The 15,399-nt window shown below is 50.9% G+C and overlaps 1 protein-coding gene across 1 annotated transcript in view; it reads left to right on the top strand.

Moving 5' to 3' along the window:
- TFCP2L1 (transcription factor CP2 like 1) overlaps positions 1-15,399 on the top strand; it is a 58,650-nt gene that overhangs the window by 25,735 nt on the left and 17,516 nt on the right. The window contains exons 3-7 of the mRNA XM_045867506.2: positions 7,895-7,971; positions 8,519-8,624; positions 9,307-9,413; positions 10,506-10,658; positions 13,902-14,012. Coding sequence (XP_045723462.1) covers positions 7,895-7,971; positions 8,519-8,624; positions 9,307-9,413; positions 10,506-10,658; positions 13,902-14,012 — 554 coding nt within the window. The remainder of the gene's footprint in view (positions 1-7,894; positions 7,972-8,518; positions 8,625-9,306; positions 9,414-10,505; positions 10,659-13,901; positions 14,013-15,399) is intronic.

The following is a 15,399-nucleotide window of genomic DNA, read 5'->3' on the forward strand; positions in this document are numbered from 1 at the left end:
TGTGGAGCCTGTGACCACCCCTGGTCCAGCTCACGCCACTCCTGGCACCTCAGCTCCTCTGGGCTGGGCTGGCCTGGTGGCCACCTGCTGAGGGCTAGTTCACACCTTCAAGTGCTGACCCTGGGGCTCCTTCCCCTTGGCTTTTAAAAGGCCTTGAACAGCCTCCAACATAGAGGATGGGGCCGGGGATGTTGGAGGGAATTGCCCTGAAGGCTTTGGGGGGAGGCTGTAGAAGGACCACCACTAGCTGGTAGGCACTGGTGTGGAGTGGTGTCTGCCAGTGTTCTCACCACTGGGAGGTTCGAGATCCAGCCCAAGACCTGTGCACCACTCGCTGCTGGGTGTTCCTTCAATCCTCCAGCAGCCTTCTGCCTTAAGCACTGATATTGTCCACATTTTGGAGATGTGGAAACTGAGGCTCACAAATGGAGCGATTTGCTGGTGAGTCAGTGGTGGGTCCAGCTATGAACCCAGACTCCAAACCTGGGTGCTAACCAGGTTCCCTAGGTGGTTTTGGGAGCATGCAGAAGAACGCTGGGAGGTGCATATCTCTAATTTTTCAGTTACTATTTATTTATGGTAAGTGATTATGATTTTCTGTACGCAGGTATGGTACACACTTTTAAGAACTAAAAAGGGGGTTGATTAAATAAATTGGCTCATCACTTACAGGCAGTTTATTCGAGTCCCAAAATTGTGGGGGGGTGTGTGTGTAAATGAGTGTGGTGAAGGCTCTCCCCGCTAGCATCTCCGAACACTCTCTACCCAGCACGTCACTGGTATGAAGGAGGTGGCAGTGGGGGGTGTGTGGTGACTGCTCAGTAATGGAGTCCAAAGGACCCTCCCTCTCAGGTGGGGCTGGGGAGTCAGAACACACACAACCCTAATGCAGTGCACATGACAGCCGGCTCCAAGTGTTCTTCCTTCACTCAATCGTGTGTGTGTATGAATTTCAGATTGATTGAATGCTACAGAGAATTAGAGAACAAATACTCATGTGCCCAACACAGTTTTCAACCTTGCCAAATTTGCTTCTGATTTTACCTCTTTCTAAAGCCTTTCCGCCCTCCTCAGAAGCAAAACCATTTGTGAAGTTGACGTTGGTTTGAAATGTTGGTGTTGGTTTGAATCTCCATGCAGATTCTTAACTTTTTTACTTCCTTGTGTAATTAACCATAAAAACTAACAGCATCATTTTCTTTTGTCTTCAGAGTTTATATCTAAGTAGTTTCTTATGTGTCACCTTGAACCTTTCTTTAAAAATTTATTTATTTTAAAATAATCTTTACACCCAGCGTAGGGCTCGAACTTACAACACTGAGATGAAGAGCCGCATGCTCTACCGACTGAACCAGCAAGGCGTCCTTACCATGTACCTTTTTTGCTTAATATTACGACTCTGAGATTTCTCCGTGTTGGTATGTGTCTCTAAAGTGCTCATTTTAAGTGCTGTGTGCAGTTAGAATGAAACTCATTCTAAGTCAAATAAAAGAATTAACATATCTCATTTCCTGGTGCTGGATATATAGGTTGTTGACAGGTTTTCCCCATAATGAGCGATGCCGAAGTGAGCAATTTTCTAACATACATCAAGTGCTTCTTTAGGATATGCCTCTAGACTAGGATTTGCCTGACTGAAGGGTTTGTATATCCTTAATGAAACTCTGTTTTGCCAGACTTCTCCAAAATGGTTATATCAATATAATACTAATATCAACAACGTCCGAGAGTACCCATTCTCTACATTGTAATCAACGCTTGATATTGTCAGACTGTAGTTTTTACCCCTCCAGTGGATGTAAGATGGTATCTTACCTTACTTTGCATTATCCTGCATACTTGTAGAGACCAGCGTCTTCTTGTGTGTATATTGATCATTTTCTTTTTCCATAGGGTGATCATTATGGCCCAGTTTTCCAGGTCAGTCCCCACTTAAAAAGACTGTGTAATTATTAATAGCACCCCTGGCATTTCCTTCCTTCCTTCTTTTTTAAAGATTTTATTTATTTATTTGTCAGAGAGAGAGAGCATGAGCACAAGCGGGGGAGTGACAGGCAGAGGGAGAAGCAGGCTCCCTGCTGAGCAAGGAGCCCAAAGCAGGACTCCATCCATGATCATGACCTGAGCCGAAGGCAGATGCTTAACTGACTGAGCCACCCAGGCGTCCCTCTTTTTTTTTTTTTTTTTAAAGATTTTATTTATTTATCTGAGGTGGGGAGAGAGAGAGCACGCGAGTAGGGGGAGGAGCAGAGGGAGGGGGACAAGCAGACTCCGTACTGAGCATGAGCCTGATGCAGGGCTTGATCCCATAATCCTGAGATCAAGACCTGAGCCGAAACCAAGAGTTGGATGCTCAACCAACTGAGCCACCCAGGCACCCCTGGCATTTTCAAAAGTGTTTCAATATAAATTTTAACATTGTTTTCTTTGTGATATAAAGGACGTAGTTTTTCCTTTGTGTATTTGTGTCTACTTTAAAAAACCCTTTCCTACTGCACAGTCATGAAAGAGTCTCATATTTTCTTTTGAAATGTTAAGGTTTTGCTTTTATTTTATGGTTTTCATTCACCTAGAATTAATTTATTATATATGATGTGAGGTAGGGATGTGTTTTTTCCATATGGATAACCAGTTATCCCACACTCTTAAAAAGTCTGTGTTTTTTCTCAACTGTCATAGATCAAGTTTCCAAGTATCTAAAAGTCTATTTCTGGGTTCTTTATTCTTTTCTTTTTGTCTGTTTCCATGTCAAAAATGATACGGTTTTAGGTACTGTAACCATATATCTTCGCAGTATTTTATTTATTTTTTATTTTATTTTATTTTATTTTTTTTTAAAGATTTTATTTATTCATGAGGGACAGAGAGAGAGAGAGAGGCAGAGGGAGAGAGAGGCAGAGGGAGAAGCAGGCTCCCAAGGAGCAGGGGGCCCGATGCGGGACTCGATCCCAGGACCCTGAGATCATGGCCTGAGCCGAAGGCAGACGCTTAACCATCTGAGCCACCCAGGCGCCCTCTTCGCAGTATTTTAAATGGAGTAGGAATATGTGTTTCAGGGAGACTAGTTTATCATGAGGAAACAGATATCAGACCTTATGCCACAATGTGGTTACATATCCATCAGACTTGGAAGGTGCATCTTGCTTCAGGGGAACTGAAGTCACAGGGTATTAGGGATTTGAGCCTTAAGGGAAGGGAAGGGGAGGGGAGGGGGAGGGTCATCAAATAAGATGAATATGAAGAAATTCAGGAGGAGATGTAATAGATGGACTCCTTGAATGTTAGAACCATAAGGTACATACATCAAGTGCTTCTTTAGGATATGCCTCTAGACTAGGATTTGCCTGACTGAAGGGTTTGTATATCCTTTGAATCCACTGGAGACTGTGTGGAGTAGTTCAGCTAAGTGATCAGTCTTTGGAGTCCGACAGATCCAGGTTTGATCTTCACCAAGACTCTTAGCCTCTCTGGATCTTAATTTTAATTTCCTCATCTATAACATGAGGACAATAATGGCTTTTCCTCATAGGACTCTTGAGAGGACTAAATCAAGCAGTGCACATAACGGGCTTGAAAATGTCCTGGCACGGAGCTGTACAGAAACTAAATGGTAGTTACTTACTACCCTATTTCCTTGATTCTAGGGCCGACTTTGTTTTCTTTTGCCACATTTTACAATTCTGAAATTAGAACAGGCTTTCCTATCATTTCCTGTAGTACTTGTTTTTCTTCCCAGATTGTTGTTTAGAATGTGGGAAACAATATTTTTTATAGGATTTTTTTTTTAAAGATTTTATTTATTTGAGAGAACATGAGCGGGGCGGGCAGAGGGAGAGAGAGAAGCGGACTCCCCACTGAGCAGGGAGCCCGATGCGGGGCTCGATCCCAGGACCCCGGGATCATGACCTGAACTGAAGGCAGATTCTTAACTGACTAAGCCACTCAGGCACCCCGGGAAACAGAATATTTTATAGACTAGGAAATGGAGCCAACATGCTATATCCAGGATCACCCAGCAAGTTGATTTGGTCATCCTAGGAATCTGCTATTCCTAGAGAGAAGAAGGAAGGAGAAAAAACCCATCTTCACTTGGGATGGGGATGGTTTATATGCAATGAGACGCTATAGGCAAACTTTAGTTAGGGTGCGAAATGGAACCTGATGCCTTCCAGAAGAGAGAAGTTGAGAGAGAATCATGTAGAACTACAGATGTCCTTTGCCCAGCAAATGATACCCACCAGGTAGGATGTGGTAGGTTCTGGAAACAGATTTAGTTTCTGCTCCTGGCTCTGCCACTTCTAGGTGTGCAAGCTTGCCCAAGTCGGGTAATCTCTCTGAACCTCTGCCTCCTTCTCTCAGTGGGGCTCATGATCCTAGGCTGCCCCGGTCACAAGCTGTTGACTTATGCTGAGCTTCGGGTGAGTTAATCCGGAGCAGGACTTTGCCATTATGTAAGCACCCAGTGAATGGAAGCTGCTGGTTCTTGCTCCCCAGAGGCACGCCTCTCCCCTCCCACCATCTTGCCTCAGTTTTGCTTGGGATTACTCATTCATTCACCCCCTCCCCTACAGAAATCCTGCACACTCTTCAAAGTCCATCTTCAATGTTATCTCCTGATTCAGACCTTTTGTCACCCTTCCCACCCTCCCCATTCTCTGTGAGTATTGCCCAACTTTGGATCTCTCTTGTCTCTTAGGGAGATTTTTCAAATTCTACCTTATATAAGTGCTTTTCCTGTGTGGTATGATATAGCCCCGAAGACTGCTGACCTTTGAGGGCAAAAGTGTGTCTTAGTTTTGCAAACCCTACAGTCAGAAGTGTGTCTTAGTTTTGCAAACCCTACAGCATTGTAAAGAATATGAAATCACAGTTAAGCACTTGCTGAGTACCTGCTGTGTGTCAAACAGTGCAGTGGTAAGCGGAACAGGTAGACTCTGTGCCTTCCCAGAGCCCCCTTCCATGGCTCCCACCCCTGTCTCGAAACGATGCTGGCCAAGCAGAGAGGTGCCCCTGTGCCCCCGGTCAGTTTTGTGACCTTGCTCATCAGTGTGTGTGACCACAGACCATGGCCTTCTGATGGCACCACACTGTGTGTGAGCTGGGCTTGGGGAGGTTGGCCTGGCCCCAGTGTTGGCATCGAGGCAGCCATGGGAGGGAGGGGCTCCAGAGCGTGTGTGTGCAGGAGGAAGGGACAAGGGCGGGAGATTGGAGAGGCGCTGGAGAACCGCATGGGTCAGGTCTCTGCAGCAGGTGGAGGAGGCCGTAGCCCCGGGCCTAGGGCCCCCACTTAACTAGCACTGATTCCAAACTCTATGTTCAGGCCCAAGAAAGTGCCCTGGATGGGGCAGGAGGAGCCTCTGGGTTGCACGAGCTGGGGCTGCCCTGCAGAGCCGGGGGCCAGTATTAATTGGGTCCTGGGGTGCCCGTAAACCCATGGTGATGACCACTTGGGCCTCAGGCCTCATGCCAGAGCCGGCTACATTTTTCCTTGGAGAAGGAGGAGGAGACTGGAAAAACCAGTTAGGGTGTGTGAGGCTCCATTTTATGTTGCTGTTAAGGGAATGTTGGCTCAGGAGCCCGGAAATGTCTGTTAAAAATCTGGCTTTTTCCGAAAGCTCGACGTGTTGGTTAGGTCAGCAAGACCCTTCTATGCGTTGCATCTTGTGAGCTGGCAAGTGGGCAGGCCAAGAGTTTGGGGTTTGCGCCTCCTCCCTCTGACGGGAAGGGTGCCCAGCACAGGGTCCTGAGGGGGGCGGGGGCTTGGTGCAGCCTTGTGTCTGCTGGGCCTGTCACAGGGGCTGGTAGAAGCTGGGAAGGGCACTGGCTGAGTGGGTATTCCTGCACGTGGCCAACCTCATTTTCAGGCTGGGTGGGAGCCATGGGGACGAGCTCTGTGACACACAGCCCTGTGTCCATTCCGCTCTTCTCCAAGTCCCTAGGATTCACGTGGCGTTTTGCAGGAGTTGTCGACCAATATTTGGAATAAATGATTTAATTGCATGTGTTTCGCCCATTCTATTATTCATCGCGGGGAGGAGTATATTAGCTTCCTGTGGCTGCTTTCAGAAATTACTACAAACGTGTTGGCTTAACACAAAACACCAGAAGTTTATTCTCCCATAGTTCCGGAGGCTAGAAGTCGGAAATCCGGTAGGGCCCTGCTGCTTGGCAGGGCTTTAGGGGAGAATCCATTCTCTGCATCTTCCAGCTTCTGGGGGCTCCAGGTGTTCCTTGGCTTGTGTCCCTCCAATCTCTGCTGATCACATTGCCTCCTCTCTATATCCCCTGTGTGTCTCTTACAAGGACACTAGTCATAAGATTTAGGGACCTCCAGATAATCCAGGGATATCTCCTCATCTCAGTATATTTAACTGCATCTGCAAAGACACTTTTTCCAAATACAAGATAACATTCACAGGTTCTAGAGATGATAATATGGACGAATCTTTTTGGGGAGTGGGCAGCATTCCACCCACCACAGGGGGTCTTAGTATTTTTCTAATCATGGCTGTTTTCGCTATTTTAAAACTGCTAGCCACTGGGTTTGTGCTGTTCCTGATTTGTTGTTTGCATTTAAGTTTCATTCATATATATGGGTGTGTGTATGTATACATATAAATACACATACATATGTGTATATATATATAGGGAGAGAGAGATTTTAATATATGTAGATTTCCCTTTTCCCCAATTTTGGTTTCAGAGAGTCCTTCCCTATTGTCTGATATGTATGATTCATGTTTGCATAAAACCTTGAGAAAGTTGACTTCAGTCCAATGGTAACTTGTTTCGATATTTGCTGTGAGGTGAGTACCTGCAAAACCCAGGGAGCTCCGTGTTAGGCCTGTAGTGGAGTGAACCGCACTGTGTCATGGGCAGCCTCCTGGTTTCCATGATGTACCGTACTTACCTTGGCTGCCACCACTGGGGAAACTGGGGGACAGGTATTCGGGTCCTTTCTGTACTATTTTTGTTACTTCTTGTGAGTCTGTCTTTATCTAAAAACTAAAAAAATTTCAATCAGATTAATTCATTCTCATAATTCATCATTAAATCATTCTCTCTTAATTTGTAAAACATCCTTTATTAAGTTGTGAAATATGTATGGGTGTTTTAGAGTTGTGGTTACACTTCTTTAATTTGGGAAAGAATTGACATCATTTGGTAAATGGTCTTCCTGTCTAGGAATGCGATGTATCCTATTTTATTCAGACTATATTTTATTTCCTGCTAACACGTGTCGTTTCCTTCGGGTTATTCATAGATGCATTTCCTAGATTCAGGTTCTCTCTGTTACGACTGATGAGTCTTTTCCCCAGGTATATTCTGTAACCAGCTTGTGCTGGTTCTGTGTCCCTAAATAGAATCCCCCACACCCTTTAAATACATGAAATTCTTTTAACTTGGGAAAATGCTTTTCATTCTGCAATTAGAGACAATGTTTAACAGGCTTTTACTCGTTCCTCTAACCTGCTCTCTTAAAGGGTATGGTCAGTTATTTATTGTAACGTGGATTTGAGTGGGTGGCTGTGTTCTCCATCTAAGTGAATGGGGGGGGGCGTCCTTTATAAAGAACTGTGAAGTTCTGTTCCATAAATTTAACGTTAACTACCTTTTGTTGAATTCTATTTCTTTGAAAATTGTAGAGGTGCTGTGTCTCGGGGACACGTGATTCGCTCCCTGGGGTATCCTAAGCACAGCCAGGTTGGGGGACAGATGGGGGGTGTGCGGCCCAGAGAGCCGTCTGAGTTGGCTTTGGACTGGCTCCTCGCTCTGTCCCTTGGGGCCCTGAGGCCTGGGTGGCCACTGAGGAGGTCAAGAAGGCCACTGTCAGGGTGAACCCCAGGTCTGAAACTCCTCAGAAATGGAAAATGTCCTGTTAACCCCCTTCTAGGTCAGTCTTACGAAATCCGGCTGCTGGAGAATCGGAAGCTGGGAGACTTTCAAGATCTGAACACAAAATATGTCAAGGCAAGGCTGTGGGCCGCCCTCCTTCCTCAGGAGTTGTTGGCGGGGAGTGTGGGGGGGGTGTCTGGGGACCTGGGCTTGCTGGGGGTGGGGTCAGGAGTGCCTGGGAGGTTTGGGGAGAGCTCTGGAGTGGGAGTGGGTTCCTGTTGCTGTCTGAACAGCCAGGGGCAAGCCAGTGGTGCTAAGAGCCGGAAGGGCCTGGACTGATAGAACGGGCTCTGGGTTGAACAGACTCAGGTTTGAGCCTGGCTTTGCCACTTACTGAACTTCCCTGAGCTTCAGTTGGCTCATCTGCACAAGAAGGTACATAGGTTAGCCGTGTATATAAAGCACTTAGTAATTCTGGAAAAGAGATAGTCCTCATTCTCAGTGTCCTGTTACTGGGGTTCTGAGTGGGGAGAAGCATACAGAGCTTGAGAGCTGGGAAGGAAGGCTCCAGCAGGAGGGGTCTTGGTCTTAAAAGGTGGGAGGTTTGCCCCAGTGGGAGTTTCCTCGGGGGTCCTTCTCGGCCCCGCACTTAGCTGTCCCCCCACCGACCTCTCCTCCCTAGAGCATCATCCGCGTGGTTTTCCACGACCGCCGGCTGCAGTACACAGAGCACCAGCAGCTGGAGGGATGGCGGTGGAGCCGGCCTGGGGACCGGATCCTGGATATTGGTGAGTCTCCTGGGCCATGAGGGGCCCAAGGAACTCTGAGCACGTTGGGGTTCTTCCCGGATGCTGTCGAACTCATGCCTCCATAGGGCACTTTAATACACTCCTGCCCTGGGTGAAGCGCTGTGGGGGCTGGCAGACGTGCCCATGGCACCAGGCCTGCCCTCGGGGACTTCTAATTCAAAGGCCTACCATCGGGGATTGCTGGGAAGGCTTTGCAGAGGGTTCTGCCTTAAAGGAGTTTGCTCTGTGACAAAGGAAAGCATGAGTATTGTAGAGATGGGCAACAGAAATTGAATTTTGGGGTCTGAGGCATTGGTCTATGCGCAGTCTTTTATCTCGGACCCTGGGAGCCATTGGGTTTTGGAATTCAGAGGTTAGAATGACAACAGGGCACGTGGGCCCCCTAGTGACAGGTAATGCCTCCCAACAGGCAATCAGGCCCCCTAATATTTCTGCAGTAAGGGTAAAATGTTCACCCAAAATGGGAGAAAGACTCTAAATGGCTTCATGGCAGTTCAAGTCGGGCTTGCTGCCAAATGAGTTATGCAAAACTTAGTTTTCAGAACTTTTGGCATTTCAAATTGTGGTTAAGGAATTTGGACCTATAATGAGAGTCCTTCCCGAAATCTTCGGGAGTGGCTGACAATTGCACTTTTGTGTGTGTGTGTGTGTGTGTGTGCAGATATTCCACTGTCTGTTGGTATCTTGGACCCCAGGGCCAGCCCGACCCAGCTGAACGCAGTCGAATTCTTGTGGGACCCTTCGAAGAGAGCCTCTGCGTTCATTCAGGTAAGCGGGAGGGAGGGTGTCCTCGGGGGAAGCCAGAGTTTTGGGGCCTGTATGTTCCTCAAAACAATCCACCCGCGGGGCCCCAACGGGCTCTGTTCTGTGTTGCAGGGATGCACGTTGTAGGGAATGGGGTACAGGAGTGTGGCTCAGTCACAGAGCTGGTTGGTCCCCAGAGCTAGAAAAGGACTTGGCATGTTGTAGAACTCTGTGTGGGTTTTGCTTAACAATATGTAAGCTTGTTAACAAAATAAGTATGTCCTCGCATAGATAATATGTAATAAAATTTTTTTCCAGCAGAGTTTCTATAATTAAATTAATTATTTAGTGATCAAGCACCTGGTGTGGACCCAGGGGGCATGGCGGGGCCGCTGTGCTTCTGGGCTGACACACGCTCTCTCCCTTACTCTATGTCCTTTTCCGAGCCTCTTAGCTTTTCCACCTGTCTTATAAATCAGATAATGAACATAAAGTCATTACTGCAGTGCCTGGTCCATAGCAATTGCTCAGTAAAAGTTAGTGATTTTTTTTTTTTACATAATTACAATATTCTTATTGTATTTTGAAGTTATGATTACAATATTATTGTATTACCACAATAATTTATATTATTGCAGTAGTATAGTATTACAATAAGAAATACGTTACCCAGTGCCTTCTTCTGTAGCAGGTGCTGGTAACTTAGAAATGGTTCTAGCCTCCCGGTCCTGCTCCGGGCCTGGCCCAAGTAACCGGGACGCCAGGGCTGCTGGGGACAGAGCTGTGCAGTCTGTGGGCTCTGCCAAGGGGGAGGAGGGAGTGAGGGTGGGGCCGCTGGGGCCGCTGGGGCCCGAGGGCCTGAGCAGTGGCGAGGACGTAGCTGCTCAGGCAGGGCCTCCAAGGTCAAGGGACAAGGGTGGGAGGGCGTGTCCTTTGTAAAGGGGGCACGGGGAGACCATCGCCCTGATGGGAGTGTGGGTGGGAGAGCGGGGAGGCTGAGGCAGGTGTGCACCTGACAAGGCAGGATGGAAACCTACATTTGGCGAGGAGCCCTTGAGGAGTCCAGGGCCTGGCTTCACCCTTCTCCTTGCTACTGGCCCACATTTCCCCTTCCAGGTGCACTGCATCAGCACAGAGTTCACTCCCCGGAAGCACGGTGGCGAGAAGGGGGTGCCTTTCCGGGTGCAGATTGATACATTTAAGCAGAACGAGAATGGGGAGTACACAGAGCACTTGCACTCAGCCAGCTGCCAGATCAAGGTGTTCAAGGTAGGACGACGTCCTTGCCACGCTGCACACCTGTGGCCGCCGTGCCCGTGGGGTCCCCGCCTGTGCTAGACAGTGACAGCCGCGCAAGCCCGGCGTCGCATGAGCCTGGGCCCCCGAGGAGTGTGAGCCTGCACATCGTGGGCTGGCGGGGCTGCCCGCTGTGGGCGTCCTGTGCGGGGGCACCTTCTGTCGTGCCCATCACAGGTGGCTGTGCCCAGCTCTACTTTGTAAGACTGCCGGGACTTGCATGTGTTTAGGTTTTCATTTTCTTCCCAAGCGCTTTGTAGTTGGCCACAGATTCTGTAGTTGCCCATTAGATTCTCCTTAAAAATCCCGGCAGGAGACCCCGTGCGGGAGTCCTGGCCCCGGATGTTCTTATGGAGGGCCCGAGGCCGTAGAGCTCCCTGTGTCGCGGCCTCCTGCTGGAGAAGGAAACATGTTTGGAGGCATCTCCTCTCTTTTCCTTCCTGCCTGTGTCCCCCCCCGCCCCCTCCCCCGCCCCCCTGCAGTTGCCTGTTCACTACTTTTCATCTCAGCTGTCTGGACTGATGCATCTTAGACATGGTCGGTGGCTGGTGCTACAGCCCAGGGTCCTGCGTGGCCTGGGGAGATGCAGGGTCGCAGCAGAGCCTGTGGCGTCCGCAGGGGTGAGGGAGGGGCGGGCCCTGGCTCAGTTAGCGGTGCCGCCCCAGGTGGGAAGGCATGGGCCGCGGTGGGAGCGTGAGATTGTCTTTTGTGCCAGAGCGGTAGCACTCTTCCGAAACGTGCTTCGGGACGACGACTGCTTGCAGTCAAGCCCACCAGAGTTGTTTCCTGCTGCCTCTGGAACAAATGACCGCAGGTTTCGTGGTTTCAAGCCACACACGCGTATTACCTCTCGGGGCTGGCGGTCAGAAGTCCGACGAGGTCTCACTGGGCTACAGTCAAGGTGTGAGGAGGGCTGCATTCCTTTCCGGAGGCTCCCTCTGCTTCCCTTTGCCAGCTTCTAGAGGCCTCTGCGTTCCTCGCCTGTGGCCCGTCGCCTGGCAAGAGCGCTGGGCTCTTGGGGTCACACCGCTCCAGCCTCCTCTCCCCACTCCCTCGCCCACCTTTACCGGCCCCGTGATTACGTTGGACCCTCTGGGAGGCCGCAGGCTCATCTTCCTGTCCCCTTCTCCCGCTGCTTGCAGTCCTGATTCCGCCTGCAGCCTTGGGAGCTGACAGCCTCAGGGGTCCTGGGGATTAGGCATGGCCGTCCTTGACGAGCACTCCTGCACTGAGCCCGTCCACCAGTGCAGTGGGTGCCACGGCCTCGGTTCTTCCTTCTTACTGCCCGCTCCGGGATCTCGCGGTGCTGACCTCCCGTGGACGGCCCCACAGCTGCACCGCCGGATGTCTCTGCCTGTCCCCGGTCACACCTCTGTCCTCGTCATATACACCACATCTGTGGTCCTGCTGGCTGTCCTTGTGCTCAGGTCCAGTGGCATCCAGTGGAATTCCTGGGGCTCAGAGGCCGCACGGGGCAGCAGGAGAGACGGACGGTGTCTCCCCCCGCCGGAACGCCTAGGCCTTCCCGTGGCCCCCGCCAGCTCCCCTGTCTACACCTCGAGGCAGAAGTTCAGGGGTGAGGGCTCTGCCCACAAGGCTTCTGGACCACACACCAGCTATCACGGGAATTGATCCGGAAGCTGCCTTGTCTGAGTGACCCAAGGAAGGCCTTGGCATCTCCTGCAGGGGCGTAGGGGCCGCAGTCACCTGAAACTGGCTTCTCAGAATGCCCGGGGAGGTGTGGCTACCCCGTGCACCCAGCCCCATCACAGAAGCAGTTCAAGCAGTTGCGTGCAAGCGCCAGGCAGAGTCTCACCAACTTGGCTGTCATTCTTCCACCCCTAGTCACCCTCGTGACGGGGAAGCCTCCTGCTTGCTGGAGCGAGGCTCAGGCTCTGGGGGGGTGTCAGGGCCTCTGACAGGACAGGCAGGACCCCTCTCTGACCAGCCAGCTCTCCACAGGCCTCACTGGGACAAGTGCCGCCCCCACACGCAGGCTCGCCCTATGGCTTCTGGACGGGGAGGAAGAGCCTCCTGTTAGGGGCAGGAGCCGGGGGGGGGCAGGTGACTGGGGTATAGTGCTGCATGCCTGGTCTTTCTCTGAACACCAGATCTGTCATCCCTGTCTCCAGAGGACCCCCTGCAAACCCAACTCTGTCTGACATGGGTATCACATCACCCCGAGGGCGGTCTCCTAGAACGCTCTTGAGCTGGAAATGAAAAGCTGTGTGGCCTGAGGAAGGTGCATTCTGGGATGGAAGTCCCTGAAGGTGACATTACGCTTGAGGACGGGTTGTTTTCACTGATTGCGCACCGTGCACGGTCCACTGCATCCGCAGGGAGACCACTCAGTTCTGGGCTCTGGGGCTGCTTGGAGGCTTAATGTCGGAAACCACCAAGCAGGCTGTGAACTCACAGAAGGTGATAGTCACAGGCTGTCCAGAGTGTCCCAGGAGCAGGGCTGGTGGGCCAGCCTGGTGGTGATATATACCTGGACACGCTCTCTTGGATTCTTGGTCTGGTCAACACTTGGTTCTGCTCCGGGTTTTTGTTTTTGAAGACCTGGACCAGCCAGGGCAGGTTCTTCTCCATTCTTGACAAGTCACTTGAGCCTCAGTTTCCTTACCTGTAAATGACAGGAGTAGTAGTGCCTCTGTGAGTTGCTCATGTTTGCCGGGCGCCCAGCATAGGCTCTGTGAGGTTGGAGGGGTTACCCTGTGTGGGGCATGTGAGCGGGGAGCTGCACGCTAGACCTGGAGTTGGGAGGAGGGAGACCTTCACGATGCGTCCAGGATTTCCCAGCACGCAGGTGCAGACCAAACTCCCACCAGCAGCCCTGACTTCTTCCACTTCCTTCGCCCTCCACTGGTAACCCAAGGAACGCATTGCAATTTGCTGTGGCTCCCAAGGGTTTTGTCCATGAGCCAGCAGCCACTGGTAGAGATTATTTCCAAGCGTTTCCCCCTGAGCAGCTGAGTGGCAGGACCCTGTAGCAGGCTGTGAGTTCCCACAGGTGAGGAAGGGGAAGGGCTCCAGGAGGAGGACCGTGTGCTTGACGCCTGGGAGGTGAGGGAGGATCCTGCCTGGACTCCTGGGCCCTGGGGAGAGGCCGGGAGTGCGCAGGCCTCGGAGACTGTCGCCGAGCCCCGGGTCTTTCTCTGACAGCCGCCTCTGCTCACTTTGGACTAATTGGACTCCCATGCTCTGCACTTGTAGCCCAAGGGAGCTGACCGGAAACAGAAGACTGACCGGGAAAAGATGGAGAAAAGAACTGCCCAGGAGAAGGAGAAGTACCAGCCGTCCTATGAGACCACCATTCTCACAGAGGTGAGCCGGCCTACTGCTGGGGTGCGGCCCACCCTGCCCAGCCTTCTGCCAGGAGCAGGATGATGGCGCGCTGTTGGTTTAGATTCTTGGGAAGAGCGCCCACCGTGGGTAAATGCCTCTTGAAAGTGCCCATGAAGTTGTGGTAGGTTCCCGGGTCCAGAGCTGTGGTTCATGCGATGAGGCCCGGGGGCTGGGACGGGGTTTCCGAAATACCTTCCAGCCTAGTGCTGCCGTTTGCACTTGCCAGAATCTGGTGATTATTGTTTTAATAGGTAAAGCTCCAAAATCCAATAGAAGAGAGTGTATATACATCAGAAAATACCTCTCTCCAAACTGTCCTGGCCTCGAGCTTTCCTTTCCCGGGGCACCTGGTGTCTCTGGGTCCTCACGTATGTGGCCCAGCTTTCTCTTCCAGTGAAGCCAGTTCATCCAATTCATCCACGCCCGCTGCTTTTACACCCAAGAGTGTACACAGACATGCTGTTCTGTAACTTGCTTGCTTTATCTAATAGCCTAGCTTGGAGTCTGTTCCCCATCTGTTCATAAAGAGCTTTCTAGTTCTTTATCCAGAGGCGTGGCCTCCGTTGTGTAGATAGATGGCCTGTGGGTGGACGTTTGGTGCTTTCTGGGCCCTTGCTGTGTCAACAGGGAGCAGTGAGTGACCTTGGGCGCGTGAAGTTCTGCATACGGTAGAGATCTCTGCAGGCTTCCGTTCTCAGAGTGGGCTCGCCAGGTCAGGGGGTGCGAACTACTTTGCTGCCCCGTTGTTTGGATGGATACTGGAATGCGTTTCCTCCTAACCCAGACTCCGACAGCGCCCTGCTCCCACCATCCTTGTGTCCAACATTACTTCTGAGACACTCACTGGGGTGCTTCTTCCTCCTGCCACTGGTCACCACTGGGCCATTTCTTTCTGGGCTCTGTTGTTGTTTTTTAAACAACTATTCCCCACTGCATTCTGCAATCAGTCCAGCTCATGGGTGTTTGTTTGTTGAATAATTTGACGTGTTCAGAAAGCCCTCCACAGATACATGACGCCCGGCACCGGCCATGGTGGGCGTTAAGACTGTGTTAAGCGAGGAGAGGAGGCTGTGTTAAGCGAGGAGAGGAGGCCCGGGCACAGAGCACCTAAGAGAATGGTGGCCAGTCCTGCCTGATGAGGTGTGTGTGTGTGTGTGTGTGAGTGAGCATGTGTAATAAACCATGTGCAGAAGGGTATTTGCAACAAGATATAGTACGGAAGCTAATTTTGCGGTAGAGACAGATACGTACTAGTGTTTTATCAGGCTCAGGATAACAGAGAGGGTCCTGGCGCAGGAAGAGCCTGGCTTACTCGCGGCAGCAAAGCAGTGCTGGGCCCTGCATTTGTGAATTAGCACTCAGACCA

This window comes from Mirounga angustirostris, unplaced genomic scaffold (genome assembly GCF_029215605.1).
Source record: "Mirounga angustirostris isolate CCGP_5_RB_7025 unplaced genomic scaffold, mMirAng1.0.hap1 SCAF_3, whole genome shotgun sequence".
In the NCBI taxonomy this organism is placed as follows: Eukaryota; Metazoa; Chordata; class Mammalia; order Carnivora; family Phocidae; genus Mirounga; species Mirounga angustirostris.